This window comes from Pseudocercospora fijiensis (assembly GCF_000340215.1).
Source record: "Pseudocercospora fijiensis CIRAD86 unplaced genomic scaffold MYCFIscaffold_3, whole genome shotgun sequence".
Lineage (NCBI taxonomy): Eukaryota > Fungi > Ascomycota > Dothideomycetes > Mycosphaerellales > Mycosphaerellaceae > Pseudocercospora > Pseudocercospora fijiensis.
In genome coordinates this window covers 1,782,701-1,808,854 of record NW_006921534.1, presented here as the reverse complement: position 1 = coordinate 1,808,854, position 26,154 = coordinate 1,782,701, and the positions used below count along the sequence as shown (strand labels likewise).

The following is a 26,154-nucleotide window of genomic DNA, read 5'->3' as shown; positions in this document are numbered from 1 at the left end:
TATACTTTAAACTATATAATTTATCGGAGGACGAGTAATAGAAATAACTAGTATAATAGCTAAATCTATAATAGCTAGATAGTATAGCTTAAAGCTATTAATCTCTAAGAATTATACTACTAGACTTACTAGCTAGAGGATAGCTACTAGTAATTAGGGGTTATATATAATATATCTAGGCCTCTACTAAGGTAGTATATCTATTCTTTTAGTATATATTCTATATATAGCCTAAATAATTAAGTTTTATTTATATATTTTAAGCTAAGTTTAATAACTTTTACTACTAGTAAATTTACTACTAAAGTTAGAAGTCTAAATCGCTATTTTAGTATATAGCTAAAGTTCTATTCTCTCTTACTATAGTGACTAGCTAAGTAGTACTTAGTATTTGCTATAGATATATTTAATTTTCTAACTAAATATTTAAAGCCTACTAATTAAGAGTCTAAGGGAATTAATAGCGCGCGTCTAGACTAGTAGCGAACTACTACTTAGATACTAGTACTTATATTAAGCCCTACTAAACTATATACTATAGCTAGAACAAACTACTATATAACTTAGAAAAGCATAACTATAATTTAGAATTGTAAGATTAGTAAATTTTCCTTTATAAACTAGGGTATAGATATATATAGAAACTAAAATTATAATATTCTCTAAAACTAGTATCGTATTCCTAGAACCTTATAAATAGCTATATTATATATAATATAAAGATACCTAGGCCTATAGTTATAGAGTCTAAGAGCCTTTAGCTATTGAAGTTTACTAGCCTCGGTAGTTGAGATATATATACGATTAGTAATCAAAACAAATACATTGCAAGCTGCCAGTCTTGGAACGCGATAGTGGTCCACAACACTTCCTAGTACTTGGATACGACATTAGCTCGGCAGCTTGCAGGTTTTGGATATGGCTCATTATGTCTCGGTGTCGCAGGCCTCGACTCTGGATGAAGGCAACCACGATGGTTCCTCGCCAGCACACCAGGATCCGACTGCCCTCGAGGATGGGCCCCAGCCATTGGATCTGAGCTCTTGGCCACCGATCTACATATCGCCCACTCATTTCGACACAGAAGACTTGCATGAACTGGAAGAAGCTCTGGACGCGGCACATGCAGTCCATACATATGATATTGGAGAGGCAGAGATCGTACTTAGTAAAGCTACCAAAAAACCACGAATCCGCCTCGACCTCAAAGCCAAAGGATTGCATACCACAGAATGGCAGTGTGAGATCAGTGCATCTGCAAGGACTGTTATATCTGAAGATACCGAGGCGCTATCGAGGAAGAGAAAGCGTGATGAGCTAAACGCTAGCCTTGCGCGAGAGCAGGTATTACCACCAGGCCGAATTGTAAAAGTTGTCAGCATAGAATGGGTTACGGACTCTCAAGAAAGCGGTCATGTCCTGCCTCTTGACCAATACATGACGTATATGGGTCTTTTGCAAGCAGTTGATGAAGCTACAACAGCGACGTTGAAGCACAATCCACCTATTCAAAAGGCCGCCAAGCTCACCGCTACTTTGCAACATGCTCCCGCAGGTGAACCATCCAATCCACCCGATGGTAGCGAGATCCTCCAGCGAGCCCAAGATGATGCTTCACATGCAAAGCCGAAGTATAGTCGTTTTGGTAAACGCCAGTATCACCACCCGCACCAGGTCACTCCGTCTGCCAATCCATCGAGCTGGGAAGCCGGACACGGGACAAGTGCCAAGTACGCTCATCTGCTGCAGCAAACAACTACAGAATATGAAGGGTCGTCCAGCGATACGCCTGAGATGCCGAAGTGGGTCAAGTCACGCGTTAAGTACGCGTGTCAAAGACTGACGCCAATGACGAATCCAAATGACGATTTCATCGCTCTACTGAAAGAGATCAAGCAAGCACGACTCCTCACGAATGATGAGATAGGCGTGAGAGCATACAGTACTTCCATTGCTGCCATTGCTGCTTACACTCACAAGTTCAGCACTGCGAAGGAGATCTTAGCGTTGCCAGGATGCGATAGCAAAATCGCAAATCTTTGGGTCGAATGGAAGAACACAGGCACAATCAAAGCGGTTGAGGATGCTCGGAACGACGAGGATCTCAAGGTCCTTCGGCTGTTCTACAACATCTGGGGCGTCGGTGTTGCCACCGCTCGTGATTTCTATTTTGACCGCGGTTGGAGAGAGCTGGACGACATTGTTGAGTACGGGTGGTCGACTCTGGTTCGTGTGCAGCAAATTGGAGTTAAATACTACGATGAATTTCAAGACCTCATACCTCGTGCAGAGGTTGAACAGATATGCGAAGTGATTCGCAAACATGCAGTCAAGGTTCGCGATGATGGCATCCAGACCGTTATCGTTGGTGGCTATCGCAGAGGGAAAGAGGCTAGTGGAGATGTCGACATCGTGGTCACTCATCCCAACGAGAGCTGCACGCTGAATCTGGTGAATGACGTTGTAGGCAGCCTCGAGGAAGAAGAGTGGATCACCCATACCTTGACTGTATCTAATGCCAGCTCCGAGAGAGATCAGCAGACGCTTCCGTTTCGCGCTGGAGGCGGCGGGCATGGGTTTGACACACTGGACAAGGCTCTCGTTGTATGGCAAAATCCAGTTTGGCCTTCAAAAGCTCAGGATCTGGCCGAGAATGCACAGGCAAAGAATCCCAACATCCACAGACGGGTCGACATCATCATTTCTCCGTGGCGAACCGTGGGTTGTGCTGTAGTAGGCTGGAGTGGCGGGACAACATTCGAGAGGGACTTGAGGCGCTATGCGAAAAATGTCAAAGGCTGGAAGTTCGACAGCTCTGGAGTTCGCAATCGAGGTAACGGCGAAGTTGTTGACCTTGAGGGCTATTTCAGCTGGGAAGGTAAGGAGGGCAAGGAAGGTCGTGCAAAGACCATCGAGGAAGCGGAGCGGAGAGTGTTTGAAGGGCTCGGTCTCAGGTATAGAGAGCCTTGGGAGCGGTGCACTGGGTGAGCGAAAGTATATTTAGCAGCCACGTTATGATAAATACCTGAGTCGAGAGACTTGCCGCACATGCATGCACCATATCCATCACGCGGGATGATATCAGATGATCGTGCAGCAAACACAGTCATCATCAAATAAGGTTGCAATGCATGTTTCGCCCTATCAGACCGCCATATCAGCATTATTGTATCTTGCCGAAGCTGGTATATGGACAAGAGCTGTCTTTGGAGGGGCCGAAGTTGCATGAGCCATGATGATTCCTTGTTCGGCCGTTCGCACACCTTGCTTTCGTGCGAACTACCTCGTCACTGTCGTCAGGCTACTGCTCAACACTACGGTTGGCCGCTGTCCGGCCGGGTATTTGCGCAGCTGTACAGCGTCTTCGCGCATCGGAGGGCTATTACTTTTACGCTTAACAGCGAAGCCGAGTTTTCAATTGGCCCAAACCCTTGCTAGCCCAGAATGGGGGAAAATTGATAGCCTTCCGATGCGCGAAGACGCTGTATTTAGCCCGTACCCTGCCATGCCATGCCATGCCTGCCACGACTTCGACTTTTCCCTTTTCGAGACGGCGCCTCTGAACGGCTGGCCTGTTCTTTAGAGAAAAAAACATAGTTTCGGGACCCTGAGACGTGAGATCTCGTTTCACCACGTTGCACGTTGTCAAGCGGCTTGGCCGGAAGTTGAGCTTGTCGAGTCCACTTGGATTTCGCTGGACTGGACGTCACCGATCACTAGCATTCGGGGGAAGACGTTGATCGTTCTGCAGAACAGGCAGTCCCTCGAGGAAGAACCGGGAACGAGGTGCGCTCTTGCATGGCATGGTCATGGTCACACGGCGTACCTCTTCATGCAGAATGCATCCCGTCCTGCAGGTCCTTTTTCTTCCGAACCTGCCCACCTTGTATTGTTGCACTCATCCCACGAAACTTTTATGATTACAGTACCCGTGGCACGGGCACGGCAAGCCACGAAGGCAAAGGCAAACGTACGTCGTAGGGGAAATCCATCCAGCCGAGACCGGGGCCGGCTTGCGGTGCCTATTGTGGTGGTGCATGATGATGATTTCTCTGCAGCTGATCAAGCGCATCTCTTGACTACTTGATCCTGCGTGCGTGGCTACGATTTGCTGCACAGCGACAGCGACTGCGAAACGGTGGCCAATCGACACGCGGGTGCGCCTGCTGCACTGCCTGTTCTCGCCTTTTCTTGTCGCCTGCTGCGCACCGCCGTCACCACAGCGCTGCTGGCTGCTGGCTGCGCAGGGCCGCTGCCTCCTTCAGGTCCACTCACACCAGGCAAGGGGGACGATCCAGTTGGCACCCGATCTCCACCGTCATAATATATCCATCGCTTAGCAGCAGCATCGCTACAGAAGCATGCATGCCTCCCCTCCGCCGTCGCCATCTTATCTGATCGCTCTGATCCGCATCTGATAAGCTTAACCTTCTGCATCTGGCGACATCCCTATATTCAATGTGACTACCATGACCACGGCCTACGGAACGCTTCACACCGTGGAGGACACTGATGCTGCTCGTTCAGACGTTGAGAGAGCCGCCGGCCCGGGAGACTCGCCCGCCTTCTCCGCGAAACGCGAACAGGGTGGCGCCAGCGCCAGCGAAATCACACCGTTGACCGACACTGACGCGCGCTCAGTCATGTCTGAACGCAGCCATGAGTCGGCACAAGCTGGAGTCAAGAGACTCGAGGCTATCTCGTCGACATGGTCCAGATTCGCTCTCTACGCCGCATACTTGGGCGTCGCCATGCTGGCATACGCGACGTCATTGGAGGGACAAACGACCACCAACCTTACCATCTTTGCGACATCTGCATTCAAGTCACACTCCATGGTATCGACAGTCCTGGTGATACAAGGTGTCGTTCTATCCGTTGTTAAACCGCCCATGTCCAAAGTTGCCGATGTCTTTGGTCGATTCGAAGCATTTGGTCTCTCAGTGCTATTCTACGTGATCGGTTTCATCCAACAGGCCGCCTCTACCAGCGTCAATACCTATGCAGCGGCGCAAATTTTCTACTCTGCTGGAGCTACTGGACTTCAAATCCTCATTCAGATCTTCATCGCTGATACGAGCGATTTGGTGAACCGAGCTCTCTGCTCCACCATCCCGGACATCCCTTTCCTGGTCAATGTGTGGCTTGGCCCGGCTTTGGCTGAGACGATACTGAAGAACTTAAACTGGAGATGGGGCTATGGTATTTGGGCTGTCGTGCTGCCTGTTGCTTTCTTACCCTTGGCGCTGGCGCTTGTCATCAACCAGCGCAAAGCTGCGATGCGTGGTATCTTGCCCGCTTCGCCGTTTGTCGGTGAATCATGGTGGGAGGTCATCAAAACTCTCTGGTTCGAATTGGACCTTCTTGGACTTGTTCTCATCTGCGTGTCGTTCACGCTCATCTTGATTCCATTGACAATAGCCGCCAAAGCTGGCTGGAACAACCCCAACCTGATCTCCATGGTTGTGGTCGGTGCTGCTTGTCTGATTGCGATTCCATTCTGGGAGAGAAACAAGACCCTGGCTCCTCATGCATTCTTCCCTAGAGCCTTCTGGAGGAATAAAACCATCCTATGCGGCCTTGCTCTTTCTTTCTTCTATTTCAGTAAGTGCTTCTTCCAACTCCGACCTACTCAGAGGCTGTATGCTGATGTCTTCCCAGTGGCCTTTTACCTCTCCGTATACCCATATTTTCAGTCATATCTCCTGGTGGTCCAGGACCTCCCACTCACCAAAGCCGGCCGCATCGTGCAGACATTCACCTTCACTTCGACAATCACTTCGATTGTTGTTTCTTTTGCCATCAAGTATACCAAGGTGTACAAGAAATTCATGGTCCTGGGCACAATGCTTTATGTGCTCGGCCTTGGCCTGATGATTCATTACCGGACCGAAGACTCGTCACCAGCGACGATTGTCGGCACGCAGATCTTCCTAGGCGTAGGTGGTAGTCTCACCCATGTACCTGCGCAACTTGGCGTGCAGGCCTCAGCCAGTCATTCGGAGGTTGCTGCAGCCACGGCGCTGTTCCTGACGTTCTTGGAAATTGGTGGTGCTGTCGGTAGTGGCATCTCGGGCGCAATTTGGACGTCTAGCGTTCCAAAGAAGCTGGCGCTCTACTTGCCACCCGAAACGCAGGACCAGGCTGCCGAGATCTTCGGCAACATCACACTTGCATCCCGCGGTTGGCCGATGGGAAGTCCAACACGCAATGCAATCAATCTTGCTTATCAAGAGACGATGACCAGGATTCTGAAGGTTGCGGTGTTCGCGGCGATTCCGTGCATTGTGCTGGCACTGTTGATGAATGACTACAAGCTGGACGAGATAGATCAAGGGGTGAAAGGAGTTGTGATTGGAGCAACCCAGTTCCCAGCGGATCACGGCGACGATCCACACGCCGGTCCATCGAGCACGAGACTGCTGGACCACAACGGCGAGCCTGATGAAGACGATGACGAGTCGGAGGAATCGCACAATTCGCGGACACAACTGATTCGGAAATCATCATGAAATGAAATGGACAATTTGCATTTTGTTGGGATCTAGAGCTTGGCATGAGCGATGAGGGACAGGATAGCATTGGCCGCACGGAGCAGGTTGCATGTTGCATATGTATTGCATGGGAAAGCGTTTTGAGCATGATGGCGTTTTGGAAGCATGCGGGCGTTGCCTCGTGCGGACGGCGGCACAGCATGATTATTAGATGATGGGCGGCACATGGTTCTAGATAGCCTCCTGATATTCTTTTCAAACACTGAGTTGTGTCCCTTTGTTTCAGATGCTTGGTGGCACCTCTGCTGGACCTGACAGCAGGCTCGCATCCCTGCGTGCAGGCGGCGAACACGGCCGAGCAAGCAAGCGCCGGTGCTGATGCTGATGCTGCGTGAAACTCCCTGCAATTGCTCAGTTTGTTATTATTACTGCCCAACATCTGACGTTTTGTGCGTGCAAGACTCACAACCACAATCGCATGCCCGAGCAGCGCACCACAACAATATCGCCGTGGCATTGTTCCAGCATCGACACTTTGTCGGCTCCCGTGAGCCCGCTGGCCGACGCTGGGAAAGTGCCGAAGGCCATTGCATCTCACCGTCCAAGGTCGCCCGTTCGTTCCCGTGTCCGTGCCGCTGGAGTGTGAATGTGACAGCTCCACTTCACTTCCTACCATCCAGGAACCCTCGATTTGCGCGCGCCGGCACGTGAAAAAAAGGCTTCGGAAAACTGCACGCCACAACCGTCTGGTCCAACGTTGCACCGCGCGCTCCATTGACACGCACAATACCACCCACAGCACCACCGACCACGACACGTACACACGCCTGCTAAGCCTCGCCCTCGCCCTCGCCCTCGCCCTCGCCCTGCTGCGCTGAGAGCTGCGTTGGCAAAAGACACATTCCTTGCAAACCGAGATCAACGCGCGCCACCTCGCCAACAATCTGAGAATCGGCTGCAGGAGTCTGAGCTGCTATTGGCGCAGGAGTGAGCTTCGTGATACAGGTACAGAGCGGCGCGGCGGACACGTGAAGGAGACACTGTGAGAGACCTCTGCGGCGAGCGTGAAGACCGCCCAGCATGGTGGTCGCGACGATAAAGTATGCTTCCTTTCCTTATATCGCTCCTTCCCTTGGCAGCTGGGTGATATGCGGGCGTTCAGGAGGTGTTTCAAGGGCGGGAAAGACGGAAACAATGAGAGTCAACCGGACGACCAGACGCTACCACTGCCTGCAATTGCGCGGCATCAACACGGGCGCGAATACCTCAAGTAGTGGCGCACATCTTTTGAGAGACAATGGCTGACGAGGCTCCCTCCAGATGCGTGGTTGTGGGTGACGGTGCCGTGGGCAAAACGTGCCTGCTCATAAGTTATACCACCAACAAGTTTCCGTCGGAATATGTACCGACAGTATTCGACAATTATGCAGTAACGGTGATGTACGCAAGGCATAAGCTGCAATGCGGCTTGATCAATTGACATTGTCCAGGATTGGCGATGAACCGTACACTCTTGGACTTTTCGATACCGCTGGACAAGAAGATTACGACCGTCTACGACCGCTATCATACCCCCAAACCGACGTGTTCCTCGTTTGCTTTTCAGTCACATCGCCTGCGTCCTTCGAGAACGTCAGAGAAAAGTGGTTTCCAGAAGTACACCACCACTGTCCTGGCGTGCCATGCCTGATTGTGGGCACACAGACGGATTTGAGAGATGACCCACAAGTGCGAGAAAAGCTCGCAAAGCAAAAGATGCAGCCTGTCAGGAAGGAAGATGGCGAGAAGATGGCTAAGGAACTCGGTGCCGTTAAGTACGTCGAGTGCTCGGCGTTGACGCAGTTCAAGCTCAAGGATGTTTTCGATGAGGCCATCGTGGCTGCTTTGGAGCCTCCAGCAGTGAAAAAGCAGAAGCGTGAGGTGTCCGCAAACAGATATTTCAGATTCATGACTAATTCCGACACAGGAAAGGGCAAGGGCTGCACGATACTGTAGGCGATGACGAAGAAGCCTCGCAGATGGAAGACGACACGGCTACTACGAGAGCGAAACGGCCAGCAATGCGATGCGGTGCGGTGCGAGGTGCCCCCAGATAGACACCATTCTTCCGGATCATACCAGTTGGGCGCGCGGCGTTTTAAAGATGGAGCGAATTCTCAGGACTACTGCTACACAAGGCACTCATACCAGGTTTTCCCGTACAGCCTTGATTTGTTTTGTTGTTGCATTCTCTTCAAAGCCCGCTTTAGCTTTTTTGTTGCATTTGAATCGTAAAGTGTTGACTGGAAGCTTCATTTTTCTTTGGTTTCCTTGATGGGTTGCTGCTAACATCTAGTGGTGATGAGAGGATGAGGAGATCGAGAAATCTTTGAGGGGGTTTTCGCGGCCCTTTTCGAATGGCCACAAATGAGATGTCCATGGTCAGACCGATTCGAGCAGCGTAGTCGAAAGCTTTGGTGGTTCACAAGTGAGTCTGAGGCTCACCCACTCCCACGAGGCATATATTGACCGCTCATAGTTGATTTTTGAGCGTGCGATGTCGAGGTTTACGGAATGTGAGTCTTCCAGCTGCCTGCTGTACCTTTGATTAATGACTAGCTCACACATTTACTCAAGTGCAGATATCGTCGTTGACGTTGGATATCTGCGATAACAAATTCAATGACTCGGTCATCGATGCCAAGACCTCGTGCTTCTAAACGTCGCGGGAGCTTTCAGGCTAACAACGCCAAGTCGGGTTTCTCTGGACCTACCATTGCCAATTGACTGTATGTGAGCGCTTCAGGCGAATAATCACTCTCTATCTGCTTTGCGGGAATCTTTCGAGTGGCGACTGGACTGCCTTCTTGTCAAGAGCGCGCTTCACTGCTTGGTCCGTACAGGTCATTTGGAGAAGCATCCTATTGTAAGATGAACAAAAACGACGATAGCTACTTAACAGAGAGTCAATCTGGCGAGCCGCTGTTTACAATCGACACAGTCCCTCTCCCACATCTTGCGGCAACGCTGAGTGAATGGTCGAGCTGCTGCTGCTACGGTCTCTCAACGGCTCTGCATGAGATGCTGTGCCTTCCGCATTGGGCCCAACGCTCAACTTCACATGGGCGTTATATCGCTTTCTCGCTTCCTTTGAATTCTTCCCCTCTTCCTCCCCAGCTGACCATCAATAGTAAGTTCCGGGCACTCCTGGCCATTGTTCGACACATGTTCACCAGCAGCATTCACTGACCGTTCGCTAGGGAACCGCCGAGCCGACCGCCTCCTCTGCGCCGTTTTGTTTTTGTTTTTGTTTGGGTGAAGTTCGGCTGTCGCTAACATGAGTGACAGGCTCTCCCGCTCCCCTTCCGCTCGCTCGAAGCGCAAGACGAGCACCAAGCACCGGCCCTCCCTTTCGGCAGTACCTGAGGACATGGGCGACACGAGGGCCGACGAGGCCGATGCCCTCCTCTCGCTGCAAAGTCGGCAGCCAGGCCGCAATGCGTTTTCGGAGGAGGCCCTCCGCCACAACAGGTACATGCTGGCGACGAACGCGTTTGTTCAGCAGGAATTCTCGCGGAGGGAAAATACTCCGCCAAGCATCGTCCACCCTGCGCTTCGTCACAACTTCAACCTCCTCGACACCGCACAACCACTGCCAACACTCGATCCAGAGGAAGTCGCGCGCCATATGGCAACACTTCCACGCGACTCAGATGTCACCACAATGAGCCCATTTCTTGCCGCTGGCCAGGAAGAGTCGCCTGTCCTCGACTTGGGCACCACGCCAGAAAACACGCCGCAACCCACACAGCGTGCATTCATAGAAGATCGCCGCGAGTCGCACGATCACAAGCAACTAGGCCGGGAAGAACAGCGCGTACCTGTATACACGCACACCCCCAAGCCCGCTGCAGAAGAGTTTGCCACACCTCAGACCACCTCCACCAGGAAGACTGATGAGATCAAGGCGCAGCAGCAGACGCCAGCGACCAAGAGTCCTAAGAAAGGCTTTTTCAGCCGGCTCGGATGGAGCGCTCGCAGCAAAGCTGTCACTCCGCAGCCGATAGCAGATGGAGTTGTGGAGTCACCTGATGGAACTCAAATGAGCGTCAAGGCACGCGCTATGCTCGTCGACCCACCACCAATTCGAGGCCTCATTCGCTCACCATCAAAGCCGAAAGGCCTCTTCTCCCGCCGCACTTCGGATGCTGCTGACATCACATCGGCGACAAAGCGATCAGACCCGCCTCGCGCTGCAACATCTCTCGGGCATCGAACACCCCAGAACATCACATGGCAATTACCGCGATCGACATCAAAGAAGAAGCTTGATGCCGCCCGAAAAGCGAACGACGAGCGCACACAGCGTAATACACAGGCCAACACCGCCCTCGGCCGTTCTCACAGTCTAAAGCACCAAGATGACGGGAAGGCTCCGCCCACGCCACCAGCAAAAGACACGCCGCCAGAGGTGCTTGCACAGAGAAGGCTGGCTCAACAGTCTCAGCTTGCTCAAAGCATCAGCAATGATACGCCTACGAGAACACCACAGGTTGTTACTCCAAGCATCTCGATCACTCCCACCTCCAGGCAGGCTAGCTTCGGCAATCGCGGTCAAGGCACTCTGGTCACTCAAGCAAGCATGTACTCCATGCGGGCGTCTGTGGTTGCGGACGCCATGGATCCATCTGCATTTAATGACGCCAAGTCACGAATTAACGCACTTGGCATCGAAGGCTTCAGTATGCCAAATGAATGCAATCAGCGCCGAAGCGTCATCGAATACTCTCCCAGCGCTTACTCGCCAGACACTAACCGCAACTCTGTGCTTCACTTTCCTGGGCGTGCCGGTAGTCGCATGGAGAAGAAGCTTCAGCTCCAGACCTCAATGAACACTCTTCGTGAACCAGCCCACAACGCCCAGGACAGCCTCTCTACTACAGGAACCATCCCTGTATTCTATCCTGAACTGGCCAAAGACCCTTCCATTGCCTCCTTCATGGAGTATGATTCGAGCATATTGATGCCACCGGAAGTTCCTGACTCCGAGTCCCCTTCGCCGCAACCTGGTGAGTTCGACCGAGCCTATATCGATGTACAAAATATGGTCAAAGACGAAACCGTGGAGAGCCCAGTCAGCGCTCACTCGGAAGCATCGACTGAAGGCTTGTTTGCAATCCCACTCAAACGCACGCCGCAGCGACCAGAGCAGTCCCCAATGACCAACCATCCCAGCGCAATGCCATCACCGCTGCGAAATAGCTCAGGCGAAGCATATCTTCCCTCTTCGACCTTCCAGCCACCAGTACCTTGGCCGAAGCGAGACGCCAAGACTCCTCAGAGACTACGCTTACAGAAAGTGTCGGAAGAGCAGAAGATCTCCGATAGTCTACCCTCCCCAGACGAACTTCCATGGACTCCCGGTGGTCGACCAAAGCCGAAACCCAGCATCTTCGACAACAGACCAAACCTAACCCGACCCAAAGACCTCGTCATTCGACAATCCCCACCAATGGGCAGAGCCAAATGGCTAGTGAAACCCAACGACAACATCGATCCCGAAAAATCTCCTCGTGCGCACTCCTCCCCATCTCCTCGCGCTCCCAGCTCGCTGCAAAAAAGCCGATCAAAGGATAGCGATCAATTTCAAGAACTCTCCGACCGAGTTCTCAGCATGGCGCAAGATTACGAAAGTAAAATCGAAGAGCTGAATGATTCGGCTCGAGCGGAGAATGCTCGACTTCATCAGCGTTTGGCTTCTATCGAAATCGCCACTGCGATTCCGAAACCTGAAATCTGCTTTGGTGGTGGTGGTGATGATGACGACACTCAAGTCCCTGGTAGTGGCAGTAGACGGACCAGCGCGGAAAAGAAACGTCATGTCAGCGCCTCGGAGAAGAAGAAGAAGAAGAAGTCCAAGATGGCTCCTGAGAAACGTGTCTCGACGGGCATCGCTCAGGACTTTTATCGTGCCGCTTCCAAAGGTCAGTCGCACTCGCCTGTGGATAGTATCGCGACCACCGAAAAGTCTACTATCATCCTCACGCCCAATCTTCCAAGGCCGGATTCTCAGACTGTGTTGCTGCCTCAGCCTGCGGCTTCTTCTTCTTCGCCTGCTCCGCCTAGTGTTGGGAGTGATACGGGAGTTGATAGGCTTTTTGCTATTGTGGAGCGCCAGCAGCAGATGATGATGGATATGATGCAGGAGATTCGGGATTTGAAGCGTCAGGGTGGTGGTGGTGGTGGGGGTGGGGCTACGTCTTGAGGTTGTGCAGTGGTTGAAGAGATGAGACGTAGGGTTGGGGAGATTGGGATGTGAGGAGCTTGTCGTTGGTATGGATGGTTTGCTGCGCTATCGAAGAGAAGAGATTGGAGCATTTGATTGGAGCGATTGCATTGGAGAAAGAGAAAGATGACCAGTGGCTTGGGATATGAGTGTGATTGCATTCTAGGTGTGCTCTGGGGCTATCCTAATTGCTGCATAGACGCACTGTGGCGTTTTTGCAGCTCGTCGTTGGTACACGTATGTTGTGCTGCGCTATCCTAGAGCAGTCGAGCGTTTTTTTTTGTAGCATTTGTTCTTGGAGTCATGGCCATAGAGCAAGATCCCCCAAGACTCGTCCGCATTCTGAGTCCGTTTTGAGCCTTCCAGGAGCCTTGTAATACTCATTGTACTTCTACCATCCAGCCTCTAGCCACTCATCACTCTCACCGCTGCCTCCCTCATCCAATTGAAGGAGATTCAGCTCAATGTGGTGGTCATTAGTAAATCCAAGCTGAAGTTAATGTTAGCACTTGAAGCCGCAGTGGAGATTGTAGTCTCACTTACCATGCCTGCCGTCTTCTCAAGATCGACCAACTCCACCTCATGAGCCAGATCCAGTCCATCATCTTCGATACCTCTCCGCTCCTTCCAGGCTTGCAGGACGTCAGCAAATGTGGTTTCATCGCTCATAGTGAAGAAGACTGGACGTGTGCCGTAGATAGTGTCGTGGATGGTGCCAGAGAGGCGATCTGGATGGGCGTTGTTGGCTTCCCGTTTGAGAATTTGCGAGTCACGTTCTTTTCCAGTTGGGAACTTGTTTGAAGGAAGGCTGGTGGCGATGCTCTCGAGAGTTGCCTTGGACAATTTGTTGGGTGGAGAGTCGAAATTTTCTGTGGCAGAGATGTTGCGAGCAGCCTTAGGCGTGAAGGATGTGCTTCGTGGCGTATGCTCCTCCACGAACCGCTTGAATGCTGCTGTCTCAGCGGTGTCGTCTTCTCCAATAGCGCCCAAGACAGTACTACCTGGATCGATCTGCTCGTTCTCAAGCGTGTAGAGTCGTCGACCAAGTTCTGCATTCTTGCGCTTCTCCTCAGCCAACTGTCGGCGAAGCTCCTTCACTTCCTCGTCTTGGCGTTGAATTGGCGAGTACTGTCTGGTCCCCCACGATGGCTCGGGCGAAGAGTCGGTCGTTGCACTCGGTGTCAGGAGGGACTCAGAGCTGGAGTCGGAGTGTTCGGACTTCATGCTGTTGTCCCAATTGTTGGAAGGTTCAGACTTCATGCTGGCGTCCCAACCGTCGAAATGTTCAGACTCCATGCTGGCGCCCCAGCTGTCCATTTCCCAGCTGGAAGCGTTTGCCCATCCAGAATGCTCTCCCCACCCAGACCTGTCCTTGTGCGCCTCTGCTCGCGAGTGCTTCACTTTGCCACCCCAACCGTCCGACTGATCCCTACCGTCAAAGTGATCTGAGACAGCCAAGTCGCCGGACTCGTCTCGCCATCCAGAATGCCCTCCCCAGTCAGACCAGCCCTTGTGCGCCTCTGCTCGCGAGTGCTTCGGTTCGCCGCCCCAGTCATTCGACTGATCCCTACCGTCAAAGTGATCTGAGAAAGCCGAGGCGCCGGGCTCCTCTCCCCAGTCAGACCAGCCCTTGTGCGCCTCCGCTCGCGAGTGCTTCGATTCGCCACCCCAGCCATCCGACTGATCCCTACCGTCAAAGTGATCTGAGACAGCCAAGTCGCCAGAATCCGATTCGTCACACTCTCTAACACCAGTTGAAGCAGCATCCCAGCCCGAGTCGTTCCATCCGTCATGCGAGTCTGGAGCTTCGCCCCAGCTGGTACCGCGAGAAGCGTTTGCGAGGTATGCAAGCCAATCCGACATCGCGTGACCATACTCTCTCTGTGCGCGTAGCCTGCTGATTGCAGGTTCGCCCCATTGACGTCCAGCAGAGTCGCCGGATTCTCTTACAGGTTCGCCCCAACGACGTTCAACAGAGTCATCGCCCCATCGACGTTGCTCGCCCCATCGACGTCCAGCGGAGTCGCCGGATCCTCTTACAGGTTCGCCCCATCGACCTCCAACGTAGTTATCGCCCCATCCCGTCACCTTCTGCAGAGGTTCGCCCCATCGGCGTTGGCGTCGCTCGACCCATTCATACATGTTTGAAGCCGCCCCGTCAGGTCGCGCGCGAGCAACAGTTGTGTATCGAGGTGTGTCGGCGACGTTGAGTCTCGGTGGCATGTGTGACGGGGGTTTGAAGACGAAGTGGAAAAGAAGTTCCGAAAACAAACATTTTTGATTGGCTGGAAATTTCGACCTACTGTTGCCTAAAAGCTTGGACCATGTGCCGCTGCTGCATGTGAGATTTCAGAAGTGAAAGTAAAGTTCACCATGAAATGAACTGGTCGCGCTCTACAGAAGGAGAGGTTTGGAGGGCATACTGTGGCTCTTCGTTAGTGAGAGTCCAGATGCTGGCTGATCAGATGGGAGGAGGATGGCGTTACTTACAAACGCTCGACGCGTTGGTTCGTTCCGAGGTGTGATGAATCATGAATAAAGTGTTTCGCAGGGTACTGTAACATCATGATGGGATCCAGCAATGCACCTTCCCCTCCCTATTCTAGCCAATGCGAGATCCATTCTCTCCAATTCTCACCTAATCTATCATCACCCCCAAACCAAACCCTCAACCCGCTTGATAGAAGATGAAGTCAAGATAGAGCCCAGACAACCATCAAGGTGTTGATGTGATAATAGTCCATACCCGCATCTGATTGGCCGTGGTGAGCGGCACGCTAACGGCAGGATATCAACTTTTAAGCAGTTCTTCATCCCCTTTCTCTTCGAAATTTTCTGTTCCAAACTAACTAATACGAGCATGACTTTTGTATGCATGAAGTAGGAACGTGCCGACTTTCCACACGCCCGATGGATTTCGGAACCTTCCTACGCCGCGTGCCCGCACCAGCTGCAGGAGCTCTAGGCCGATTGATTATTGTAATGCCGCATCCAGCGCCTTCTGGTCTGGGTCTGTCTATGAGGGGTAAGGTAAGGTAGCAACGGCAGTGGGTACAAAGGATTCTGCGCGTTCGCACCACACGACTACAGACATACATATTAGTCCTCATCCTCTCATCGTTCGTGTTCGTTCTTAGTCTATCCCAAGAACTTCCGACTTTTCTCGAACCAACAAGCATACATACAGTACTTGCTCATCACATCACAAGACAATCATGGCCAAAGGATCCTGCATGTGTGGCGCCATCGGCTACGAATACACGGGCGAGCCGGCGGTCACTGCGTTATGCCATTGTACCGATTGCCAGAAGTGGACGGGAGCAGCATACACGAGCAATGTCGTGGTGCCTCGGACGAATTTCAAGGTCACCCAAGGACAGCCGAAAGACTATGATGCGGTGGGAGCTTCGGGGAAGATAAATAAGCATTGGGTGAGTGTGTCTTTTTGCTGTGCCCTGTTTGTTGTTGTTGTTAATCTCTGGAGTTTCAGTTCTGTCCGACGTGTGGATCTTCGCTTTATACTGAGCTTGAGGTGATGCCTGAGATGACTTGTGTTAAGAGTGGGAGTTTGGATGGTGGGGCTGCGGATCATAAGGTGAGGAATATACCTCTTCTTCGGGACTTCTTGGATAGCCCAGCTAATGATTCTGTCTAGATTGCTGTGGAATTTTATAATAGAGATCGTTTGAGCTATACCAAGCCGGTTGAGGGCGCGGATCAGAAACCAGAATTCTCCTAGCCGAAGCAACGACGCTGAAGGGCAACTTATCTTGGGTTCAAATACACAACCGTCTTGGAGTACTTAAGACTTCTTGCTTCGCAACTTCAGCGCGTTCATGCATTCCAGCTTGAATTCGATGAGCCCTTTCAGAAGGGTTTCAAGCAATTGCACTCCATCATGCTCATTCCCTTCCAGCCAGCCTTGAAGCACTCCCTTAACAACGCTGCACACGTATTTAGACGAGGTATCAAGTTTCAGGTCGGTGATTGCCTGACTTGTCTTGGACATAGAAGCACCTCCGCGCGTGATCAGTGGTATCAGAAAGCTCTCAATGATTTTGGCAAAGTTCTCTGGCGTCAATGTATCCGGACTCATCCTTGCCATGAGATAGCAACCATACACCAAGCGATAGATCTCGTCATCAGTGCGACCATGATAGGCTGGCGGATCATCATGCTCAAACATCTCGTTGAAGCGCTCGACGTCTCGTTCCAGGAGGGTTGTAAAACTCTGCTCTGGCCAGCAAGTATACCAGGCGGAGGCGCTGGCGAGGAGCAAAGAACTGCACGCCTTGTGACGAAACTCTTGCGAGGCATTGGGCATCAGATCCTGGAATTGCTCGACGAAGAACTCATGACTCGTGTCATCCTCATTGTCGTAGGAGAAAATGGTCGCAAAGCGGACCAGATCGGGGGATTTGTGTTCGACCACAAACTCTTGGAGAGCGCATCCGACTTTGTATTGCTGAATGCGTTTGTCGAGATTGATTCGGACAAGCTCTATGAAGCTAAATTCGTTGTCAGAAGAATTCTGCAGCCATCGTGCCGCAGCTCGGAGGTATGCGTCTTTCCATGAGTCGCGGTACGCATCCGTTATCGTGCCAAGGTCCTTCGAATGTACGTCTTTCCATTCAATGAAGTCTTGCACATCAGTGACATCGTGCTTATCTCCAAGCTTTTCGAACGTGTGGCAGACGTCAGTGTACAGCAGAGTTTTGGGGTCATATTGGATCATGCAGTACAACGCGTATACGCACCCGTACAGGACGCTTTTGGCGTGGTTTTCGTAGGGGATCGGTAGCATGTGATAGCTGTCGAGGTCAAACCGTTTTGCGGTGTCGAGCAAACAAAGTAAGAGGTCATCTCCATCATCGAGCGGTCGATCTCGTCTGCGCTGCTCCCAAGAGAGAATCTGCATAGCCATCAGGCCGTGAAAGACCAAAGGTCCACGGAGCTTTTCCAGTCGACGAGTATTCTTGCCGAAATACTCTTCGAAATGTTCGCGATACTTGTGTTGGCTGATCGCTCTGACAACCTTGCCGTGATCGAAAATGATTGTATGCTGAAAATCATCGATGATCGACTTTGGTGTAGTTTGCTGAATCTGCTCGCTGCGATCAATGCCGACACCTGAAGAGGACATTGCGTCGACGTCCACGTGCGACTGGTTGGACGGAAACACTTGCGACTCAAAGAAGGAAAGATCTGGATCGTGAAAGTGTTGTTGCGAGCACCACTCCGAATACTTAGACCTGCAATCCGCGTAGTACTTTGCAGTTTTGGCGCCTTTTTGGTCCACTATCGGTAAATCGATCTTGTGTGCCACACCTCTCAGATGTCTGAGCACATCGCCGCGCTGGCTGCAGGTTTTGGGGCAGCCTGGCACCGGACACTTGATCTTAATGCCGTCATGAGCGTCGAGGTGGATCTGCAAGCCGAGTACAGAGGTGAACTTCTTGTCACAAGATGGGCATTTCACCTCTTTCTCACCGTCATGCTTCGTGCGATAATGGAAGAAGCATCTTGTGGCAGTGCCGAATGTGGAGTGACATTGACGATGAGTGCATGCATACTTACTGCCGTTACTCCGGTATGTATTTTCGAATCGCACTGCACCGGCAATTCTGTTTGAAGGCATCGTGTGGGACTGAGAGGTGATTTGATGATGTGCTGAGAGCTAAAAGGACTGTGGGCCTGTTTGCTTATTATGGCATCCATTGTTTTCGACGGAATTCTCGCACTCTGCGCCATAATTTGAAGATGTTTGCCAGACCTGAAGACAAATGCCAGGAACAAAAGGTGGCCGGTTTGCTCGGACTGATAACCATCTCAGACCATCGAAAGGCCTCCACCAGATCGCTAGCATTATTAATGTCGAGACCTCGGACAAAGAAGCATACCAACTTGTCGCACATGCAGATCTCGTATGACCCACGTCATCGAAAGGAAGCAATCTGACAACTGTGTCCCAGGATGCGGATCCATGCTGCATATTCTAGCTTGGAGCGCAAGGGAACCCGGCAACGATCCGCTATGCCGTGTTGAGTGAGCATCGAGAACAAGTAAGGCATCGAAAAGCTCGCCGACCACCGGGCAGCCTCGCGAGACTGTTGTATAGAAGAACAGGTGTGAGGATGCGGTCGGAAGAAGACATTTCGGGTTCAGCTATAGAAAGTGAGAAGGAGTCGTAGCGCCAGAATGGCCGAAGTCAGTCGACACTTGTGATGTGAGGAATGTAATTCTGTGGAAAAAAGTCTTGCATAGTATATGCTTCATCTGTCGTGATATGCTCTCAAAGTTGGTGGGTATCAAGAAAATGTCAACAAGTCGGGCTCTCCAAGCAATACAATGCTCGTGAGCAATGCTATGCGGATGGTGGGTCGGCTGTAGGTGAAGCCTTCGCTTTTGCAAGAATGCGAGCATGCATTTTCTTCCGCGTTGATACCATCGTCGCCTCGACAAATGGTTTGAGAAAGAAATTGCAAGAGCTGTCGATGCTCTCGTCCAGCACGCATTCGCCCCCTGATTCGACGTGCTTGGGATCAGTTGGCGTCTTCACGGAGTACACGGCTTTGCTCGTCAGTCCCATCGGCGCTTCTATCCAGGAGGTGACGCCATCGTTCTTGTTCTCGAAAGAGCAGTTGAATTTAATCTCATGCTTCCAAAGTCCGAACGGCAGCAGGTCAATGTTTTCCCAGACATGGTATTTGATCTTGTCTCCTTGTCGTTCCGCCTCTTCGTACCTAGTCACAATGGGACTCATGGTAATTAGGAAGGCATGATTATGGAGGATGTTTGTGATTTCGTCAAGCTTGCAGTGTGTCGGTATGGAAGTTGCGATGTCGTTGTGCCAAGTGGTGCGCAAGGGCATGTTGCGTGGTGGTGGGGGGGGGGGGGAAAGCGGGAAATTCAGAAATGCATATTCTATGGCTGTAGCATGGATTTCGGTTCGCCCGGGACGGGACGTGGCGTGTTGGCACTCCTCGAGGATTCCCCGAGCCCTAGCTACCCGCCCGAGCCTTAGCATAACCCGAGATTATGAGATCGGCTATTCTATACAAAATCGCGTATAGAAGCGATAATCGCGTCGCTATAGGCCCCTCCGACCGGGCAACTACTATACTGCTACTAGTAGCTATAAAGCTAAAGTTTATTAGCAAATTAGTAGTATAGCAAAATTCAAGGTATTATTACTTGCTATCTACTTAGGTCTAAGCGGATTACGACCTATAGCCTTGTAACTACGTAATGCTATATATACTAGGGTTAGAGAGTTAGAGCCTAAGGTATCGACAAAGCGGACTTAGTATACTACGAGAGCCCCCTTCCGTACTTAGAACTTCTACCTCCCTACGTATCTATCGAATACATAGTTGCTATTACACTTCTACTAGCGAGTAGTAAGGGGCCTAAAAGTGCAATAGTTATCGGTATAGAATAGCAAGTATAGCGATAGCGATATATCTAGGTAGTTTTAAGGCATAGTAATAGGCGTTTAGTATATACAGTTTAAGCGAGAAGCGAGACGATACAGCATTAGAATACGGCACTAGAATACAGCATTTATAGCACTAGTAACAGCATTAACAATAACAGCATATTAAACATTATTTAGTATTAGTATCTTATAGTAATAGTATCGACCGGGCGCACGCATCGCCCTATAGTATTATTTATAGAAGACACGAATACAGTATTAATAGTATACGTATATATTAGAATTTCCCCTACCGAAAGCACGAGACATATAGGAAGCCCTATATTAGCGTAGATAGCGGCTTTACGTAAGCGGAAATCACCTACCGAGCCTACCTATATTTAGTAGCGATATACCGAAGAGCCCGATATATCGAGAACTACCCGCTCCGATAGGAGGCTTAAGTAGGTTATATATGCCTAAGGAAGGTAGGAACAGGTAGAACTATATTAGAGGCATATAGAAGGTCGTACGGAAGAAGCGTGCTAGTTAGGATCTTAAGAGCCTAGAGTTAGCTAAGAAGATTGCTAATTTTAAAGGATTTTATAGTTAGGGTAATCCTATAGAAATACCTTATCGAATAAGTAGTAAGAGAGATTAGAACGAAGAGGACATTAAGCGGACTATCTATCGGCAAAGCCTAGTATTAAAAGCATTAAAGGCCTTATCTAGAACCTTAGCAAGCTCCCTATTACTATAGAAACAGGCCGGCGGAAAGGAGTAGATCTATAGCGATAAGGAGATTAATAGAATTCTCCTAGGGCTTAATCTATATCGCTAATCTCGTAGTATAGGGCATATCAAGTTTCGACAAGTCTATAGAACAGTACGAAATCACTATAAGTACCTACGCGGTTACGATAAGAAGAAGTAGAAGTGGGAATTTTAGAAGCGTTAGCGATTAGTACGGCAGAGATTACTCTCGGAGGGTTATATAGAACAACTAAAGGAAGCATTCGGGGACCTCGTAGGTACTAGAAAATTCCTATTATACTAGTGTAAAGAGCTAAGTAAAAGGGGGCGTCCGCAATTACTACGGTCTTATCCCTTATCTAGAAGTAGCTCTCGGCGTTCTTCTAGGTCTTACGCTAATACTAAAACATACATACCGCCGTATTCGCTACCTAACTCTCCTTAGAGACAAGGCAGCAAACCTCCTTCTTTATCCGGATTATTAACATTATCGTTACGATTATTAACACTATTACTACTAAGAAGTCTACTAGTTCCTCCGCTACTAGCACTAAACATAGCGACCGGCGTAGCTAACTTAGAGCTAGTTAGTATGTTTGTCGGCGAAGAAGTTAAGAGTAACGCAGAGCGTTAGTAGGATCGATTTAAGCGATAACAGGATTAGGTTAATAGTAGAGCTAACCTAGTCCGGTAGTATAAAGACTTTAATATACAAATAAAGGGCGAGGTATTACGATAGGTTAATACAGAACTAAAGGACCTAGTATAGAGACCTTACGTTAACAACGCTACGGCGGTTACTATATAGACTATTAAGGACAGGTTCTTTACGAAATGGTTAAACGTAGCATTATTAGCTAATAACTCCGTCGAGACTATCGAAGCACTTACGGAAGTAGCATAGAAGAAAGATAAAAACCTAAGGGAATATTATTATCGTTGCATAGTCCTACTCCGTTAGGCAAACGGCAAAGATAATAACACCGCTACTAGTGCTAAGCGCACCGTTCTTACTATCGCTATTAAGGGTTTCGTTAATAGCCTCGTAGATAAGAAGCTTCGTACCGAGATATAGCGTAAGAAGCAGTCTACCCTAAAGGCGACATTAGCGGAGGCGGAGGCGGCTTAGCGCCTTATTAAGGATAAAGAGAAGGCTAAGAAGGAACAGAGGGAGCATAAACACATAGAAGTGCTAAAGGAGGCGGCTATATATTAGTCGGTTAGCAAGCAGTTACTATATAACCTTAATTAACGCTTAAAGAAGTACTAAGATACTATAGAGCCTTATAATACCGATACTAATGTAGTACAGTCGGCTCCGCCGGAAGCTAAGGACTAATAGGGCTACCTATATCAATATAGCAACGGCTACTATTATTATACCTCGCTATTACCGACACCGCCGTAGCAACGTACGCTATACGCACTACCGAGAAACTAAGGCCCGCTAGCAATATAGCTACTAGCTTAGCAAGCAGGTTATTAGCAAGGACCTCCTTAGTAGCGCTAAGGCCTTTAGCCGCGTATACTACGTAACAATACCGGACCTAGATATAGTAAGAACAACCTAATGCTAGAGTACTATTATACGGTAGTCCGCCGTAGCCGTAAGCGCGATAGAGACGTCGACCTAACCCGGTCTTAGAATAGCTACATTAATAGCATAATCTAGTACCGATATAAGTTTAACAATCTACTTTGCTACGGATGCGGCTAGCGCGGATACCTTGAGTGTAACAATATCTATACGGAAGATTAGAGATTAATGCTATAGGAGAGCAGGTTCCTTATATATCTTATATAGGAATAGCGAGAGGACTTCTTTACTAAGAACCTAGGCGCTAATCGAGGTAAAGGCAATCGAGGTAGATACGATAGTAGCTACGGTAACAATCGAGGAGGTTATAGGTTATACGGGGGGGGCCGCGGAGGCTATAGCGGCAATCGAGAATATAATAGACTACCTCCTCCTAGGCCTCTACTAACTAGAGATCGACTATTAAACGACGTACGAAATAGTAACCCTATATTAGCGGATGCCTACTATATTAAGGTTTCTATAAGTTAGGCTAGCACGAAGATATCTAAAGAATTGCTTGCCGCTATTACGATTAGTAAGAAGGATTAGAGCTAGGATATAGACACTAATAAAGCTAAGGGTTAGGGCAATAGTAAGCCTACTAAGCTAGTAGGCTATACAAACAAGCGGGTCTACTATAACGAGGAGGGTAACGGAGACACCGATATACTAAACATTCTAATAGTACGCGTTATTAAGCCGATAAAGGCACGTACCTTAAAGGTCGATAAAGGCGCTAAGCCTATAAAGCCTATTAATAGCCTCTTTAATAAGCTACCGATCGATATAAAGAAGGTACTTAGCAACCTCGAGATTCGCTTGCTAATCTTATAGCTTATATAATAGTCTCTATTCTTCCGCAACCGGTATAAGCACCTATTCTCGTAACTACGCTTCCGTAAGGTAGGTAAGCGTAAGGCGAAGAGAGTAACCGGAGAGGAGGAAGATATACTAGAGGGGATAGAATTAGCCGAGAGCGACAGCATTATAGTAACAGAGCTGTGCGAGATAGTGCCGCCGGAAACAGTTATAATAGAGGTAATAAAGGCCGTCCAATTATCGACTATAGCCGCTACCGGCTTCGGTAAAGGAATGCCTACAGTTACCGCCGAGGAAATAATAAAGGAGTATTAGCTTAGCTTAAGTGCTATAGTTAGCGGTAATAGCAATAGTATTACCGCATAGGTATAGGCAAGCATTAGCCGCTAGCGTTAGCGAGATTTGAAGACTAAAGTATATATATTACCGATTAAGATCTATAATACCGAGAGAGAAAGAGAGGCATAGGTCCCTTATACCTAGTATATTATAGACTAAGGATTAGATTTAAACGTTATCTACCTATACCTCCGCAAAGGCATAAAGCTAAGGCTCTACTCGGTTAAACTCCTTAGCTTTCTATTACTTAATATAAAGGTCGCCGATAGTAGCTTAGTTAGTATTACCTACTTCTCGACCTTCTACGTCGATATTAGAGGCATCTAGAGAGATATATAGGCTATCTATTGCCCTAAGGAACGTAGCAACCTCTTACTTATTCTTAGATTAGCATTCTTAGACTAGGTCGACGCTGTATTACGTATTAAGGACCGAGCTATAGAAGTTAGAGATACTAGTATTAGGGAGTAAGTCGTCTATATCGAAATAATACCGAAGTATAGCGATCTACTAAGGTTTATAATAGACATTTAGGACTTAATAAGTCTAGAGGAAGTGAAGGAAATAGAAAAACGTAGTAGTAAGGAGGAGGAAGAAGATAACGATATAGATATAGAAGAGCTAAACCGTAACTTAGAAGAGATAGATCTTAGTAATATAAAGATTACTAGTAGGAAAGGCTAGGCTTTTTATTAAGTCCTTAGTATAACGAGAAAAGGCTTAGTACTAATATAAATACTAACTATAGCGTCGACATTAACAGCGCCGAGCTACGATAGAAGGAGAGCTTTATAGAAACACTAGGGTTAGAGTTAAGGTTAGGGTTAGGGTTAGGGTTATAGTTTTACCCTAAGGTAAATAAGGGCATTTCTCGAAGAATTAGACTATTTAGAGTATATAAGGTTTCGGAGGCAAAGGGCGATTACGTAAGCGACAACCCTAACCCTTACTCTAAGCGACACTACGATATCTCCGAGGCAACCTACCGCTACGGTACCGAGCACTTCTGCTTCTAATACTAACTAGTAGAAACGATCGATAATTATATAGTTTAAAGTAATAGTATCGGCGCCGAGACTTCTACCTAGAAATATCCCGTTACTTGCTAAGTCGAACGCCGAGAGATTAATACAAACAAGGGCCTAGCCGAGTTAAAGGAGTAGATTGCTACTAAGGAGATTAAGCTTAGTCCCTTAATACCTAACTCGGATATACTAGAAGTTCTTTAGGTCCTATAGACCTATCGTAACCTAGAAGTACTCGGATAAGGAGACCTTAGACCTACTACGGACCTAATACAACATCGTACGATCTTAAAGGAGGGCATATAAGTCTTCCGCGCTAAGCCGAAGCGAATAAGCGCAGACAAAGAATAGTAGCTAATTAAGTATACTACGGAAGGTCTCGAGAACAGCCTCTTCGAAAGTATAGTTATAGCTAATAGTAAGATTAGCAAATAGAATACTAACTGCGTTATCGTTGCAGAGCCTAGCAAACTACGCCTACGCCTTACGTTTAACTACTATTATATATAGGAGTAAGAAAGTAGTAAGCAGATGCAGTTAATAAAGAAGAGCTAAGAATTCCTTAGCAACCTAACTTATAGATGCTTCTCGAAGTTTAACATTAAAGACGTATACTAAACAATATCGATTTACCCTACTAATAGGCATCTCCTAGCATTCTACGTACCTACAATCGGACAGCTCTAACTAACGCGTATACTAATAGGTACTAGATCTTCGAGTTTTACTATAAATAAGTATAGCAACGTAGCCTTTAAAACAATACCTCTACCGGAGCTAGAACCTTTACTTATCGCCGTCGATATAATAGTCGGCTCGGACTAAGAATAGCAACTGCTATATATAACCGTTTACGTCGACGATATCTTACTAGCGCACCGAGACTAGAACGCCTAATAGCCCTTTATCCGAGATTACCTCCTCCCTCGCTTAGCATTCGTAAAGATAAAGCTGTTCTTCCGGAAAGTCTATATTAGCTTTAATAAGCTAGAGATGCTTAAAGACATATATAAGTTAGGCGGACGGAAGGCATTAAAGCCCGCGAGAGTATAGAAGATCCTAGACTAGCCGGTACCGTAGAACGCTTATAATATACGAAGATTTAACAGTATTGTTAACACTATACGCGAATATATTAAGAACATAGGCGAAGTAATAATACCTATCTAGCGACTAATAAGCGATACCCTAGAAGACTAGCAATAGAATAAGGCTACTTAGCTAAGCTTCGACCTCGTTAAGAAACAAGTAGCATCCGTAGTAGAATAGCATAGACACGACCCGATACTACCGTACGAGATGTATTCGGATACTTCTACTAAGGGAGCGGGTTGCTTTATCCGATAGAGACAAGAGGTTACCTATAATAGCAAGACTATCTACAAATAGGTACCGATACTCTATAACGCCTACCTCTTTAGTAAGACAGAGCGAAACTACGGCACCTATAAGCGAGAGCTAAA

The 26,154-nt window shown here is 48.8% G+C and overlaps 9 protein-coding genes across 9 annotated transcripts; 5 read left to right on the top strand and 4 right to left on the bottom strand.

Moving 5' to 3' along the window:
- Positions 1 to 993: 993 nt before the first annotated feature.
- On the top strand, positions 994 to 3,048 carry MYCFIDRAFT_162909 (uncharacterized protein). The gene has a single exon (XM_007926489.1). It carries the CDS (start codon positions 1,438 to 1,440, stop codon positions 2,986 to 2,988), a length of 1,551 nt encoding a protein of 516 aa, XP_007924680.1. The 5' UTR covers positions 994 to 1,437; the 3' UTR covers positions 2,989 to 3,048.
- On the bottom strand, positions 3,013 to 4,447 carry MYCFIDRAFT_173111 (uncharacterized protein; the record flags this gene model as incomplete). The annotated part of the gene is made up of 14 exons (XM_007926488.1): positions 3,013 to 3,038; positions 3,071 to 3,263; positions 3,292 to 3,362; positions 3,400 to 3,500; positions 3,527 to 3,577; positions 3,607 to 3,653; positions 3,685 to 3,745; positions 3,784 to 3,793; positions 3,820 to 3,851; positions 3,884 to 4,052; positions 4,081 to 4,128; positions 4,154 to 4,190; positions 4,219 to 4,403; positions 4,429 to 4,447. 14 exons carry the CDS (start codon positions 4,445 to 4,447, stop codon positions 3,013 to 3,015), a joined length of 1,050 nt encoding a protein of 349 aa, XP_007924679.1.
- A 196-nt stretch (positions 4,448 to 4,643) lies between these two features.
- Positions 4,644 to 6,766, top strand: MYCFIDRAFT_152322 (uncharacterized protein; the record flags this gene model as incomplete). The annotated part of the gene is made up of 2 exons (XM_007926487.1): positions 4,644 to 5,604; positions 5,662 to 6,766. The coding sequence occupies 2 exons, from the start codon at positions 4,644 to 4,646 to the stop codon at positions 6,510 to 6,512; spliced, it is 1,812 nt and encodes a 603-aa protein (XP_007924678.1). The 3' UTR covers positions 6,513 to 6,766.
- A 210-nt stretch (positions 6,767 to 6,976) lies between these two features.
- MYCFIDRAFT_162904 (uncharacterized protein) lies at positions 6,977 to 8,780 on the top strand. The gene is made up of 4 exons (XM_007926486.1): positions 6,977 to 7,594; positions 7,815 to 7,934; positions 7,985 to 8,409; positions 8,461 to 8,780. The coding sequence occupies exons 1-4, from the start codon at positions 7,575 to 7,577 to the stop codon at positions 8,487 to 8,489; spliced, it is 594 nt and encodes a 197-aa protein (XP_007924677.1). The 5' UTR covers positions 6,977 to 7,574; the 3' UTR covers positions 8,490 to 8,780.
- Positions 6,977 to 13,116, top strand: MYCFIDRAFT_207149 (uncharacterized protein; the record flags this gene model as incomplete). Its single annotated transcript, XM_007926485.1, has 21 exons — positions 6,977 to 7,594; positions 7,815 to 7,934; positions 7,985 to 8,409; positions 8,461 to 8,564; positions 8,591 to 8,750; positions 8,771 to 8,811; positions 8,848 to 8,870; positions 8,906 to 8,934; positions 8,967 to 9,011; positions 9,055 to 9,071; positions 9,111 to 9,183; positions 9,213 to 9,231; positions 9,272 to 9,320; positions 9,349 to 9,689; positions 9,734 to 9,765; positions 9,795 to 12,721; positions 12,760 to 12,766; positions 12,794 to 12,815; positions 12,862 to 12,892; positions 12,926 to 13,003; positions 13,046 to 13,116. Exons 4-21 carry the CDS (start codon positions 8,513 to 8,515, stop codon positions 13,114 to 13,116), a joined length of 4,017 nt encoding a protein of 1,338 aa, XP_007924676.1. The 5' UTR covers positions 6,977 to 7,594; positions 7,815 to 7,934; positions 7,985 to 8,409; positions 8,461 to 8,512.
- A 34-nt stretch (positions 13,117 to 13,150) lies between these two features.
- On the bottom strand, positions 13,151 to 14,982 carry MYCFIDRAFT_195214 (uncharacterized protein; the record flags this gene model as incomplete). Its single annotated transcript, XM_007926484.1, has 2 exons — positions 13,151 to 13,249; positions 13,303 to 14,982. The coding sequence occupies 2 exons, from the start codon at positions 14,980 to 14,982 to the stop codon at positions 13,151 to 13,153; spliced, it is 1,779 nt and encodes a 592-aa protein (XP_007924675.1).
- A 992-nt stretch (positions 14,983 to 15,974) lies between these two features.
- MYCFIDRAFT_135492 (uncharacterized protein) lies at positions 15,975 to 16,414 on the top strand (the record flags this gene model as incomplete). The annotated part of the gene is made up of 2 exons (XM_007926483.1): positions 15,975 to 16,190; positions 16,250 to 16,414. 2 exons carry the CDS (start codon positions 15,975 to 15,977, stop codon positions 16,412 to 16,414), a joined length of 381 nt encoding a protein of 126 aa, XP_007924674.1.
- A 147-nt stretch (positions 16,415 to 16,561) lies between these two features.
- MYCFIDRAFT_195213 (uncharacterized protein) lies at positions 16,562 to 18,397 on the bottom strand (the record flags this gene model as incomplete). Its single annotated transcript, XM_007926482.1, has 1 exon — positions 16,562 to 18,397. One exon carries the CDS (start codon positions 18,395 to 18,397, stop codon positions 16,562 to 16,564), a length of 1,836 nt encoding a protein of 611 aa, XP_007924673.1.
- Positions 18,398 to 19,000: 603 nt separating this feature from the next.
- Positions 19,001 to 19,626, bottom strand: MYCFIDRAFT_202869 (uncharacterized protein). Its single transcript, XM_007926481.1, has one exon. The coding sequence runs from the start codon at positions 19,520 to 19,522 to the stop codon at positions 19,124 to 19,126; it is 399 nt and encodes a 132-aa protein (XP_007924672.1). The 5' UTR covers positions 19,523 to 19,626; the 3' UTR covers positions 19,001 to 19,123.
- Between the last annotated feature and the right edge of the window lie 6,528 nt (positions 19,627 to 26,154).

Bases quoted from the DNA above. Each gene is read 5' to 3' on its own strand.
- MYCFIDRAFT_162904 (XM_007926486.1), top strand. From the start codon at position 7,575: ATGGTGGTCGCGACGATAAA. The intron at 7,595-7,814 runs GTATGCTTCCTT...GGCTCCCTCCAG, and splicing joins ATGGTGGTCGCGACGATAAA to ATGCGTGGTTGTGGGTGACG. The intron at 7,935-7,984 runs GTACGCAAGGCA...GACATTGTCCAG, and splicing joins AATTATGCAGTAACGGTGAT to GATTGGCGATGAACCGTACA.
- MYCFIDRAFT_202869 (XM_007926481.1), bottom strand. From the start codon at position 19,522: ATGAGTCCCATTGTGACTAGGTACGAAGAGGCGGAACGACAAGGAGAC.
- MYCFIDRAFT_162909 (XM_007926489.1), top strand. From the start codon at position 1,438: ATGACGTATATGGGTCTTTTGCAAGCAGTTGATGAAGCTACAACAGCG.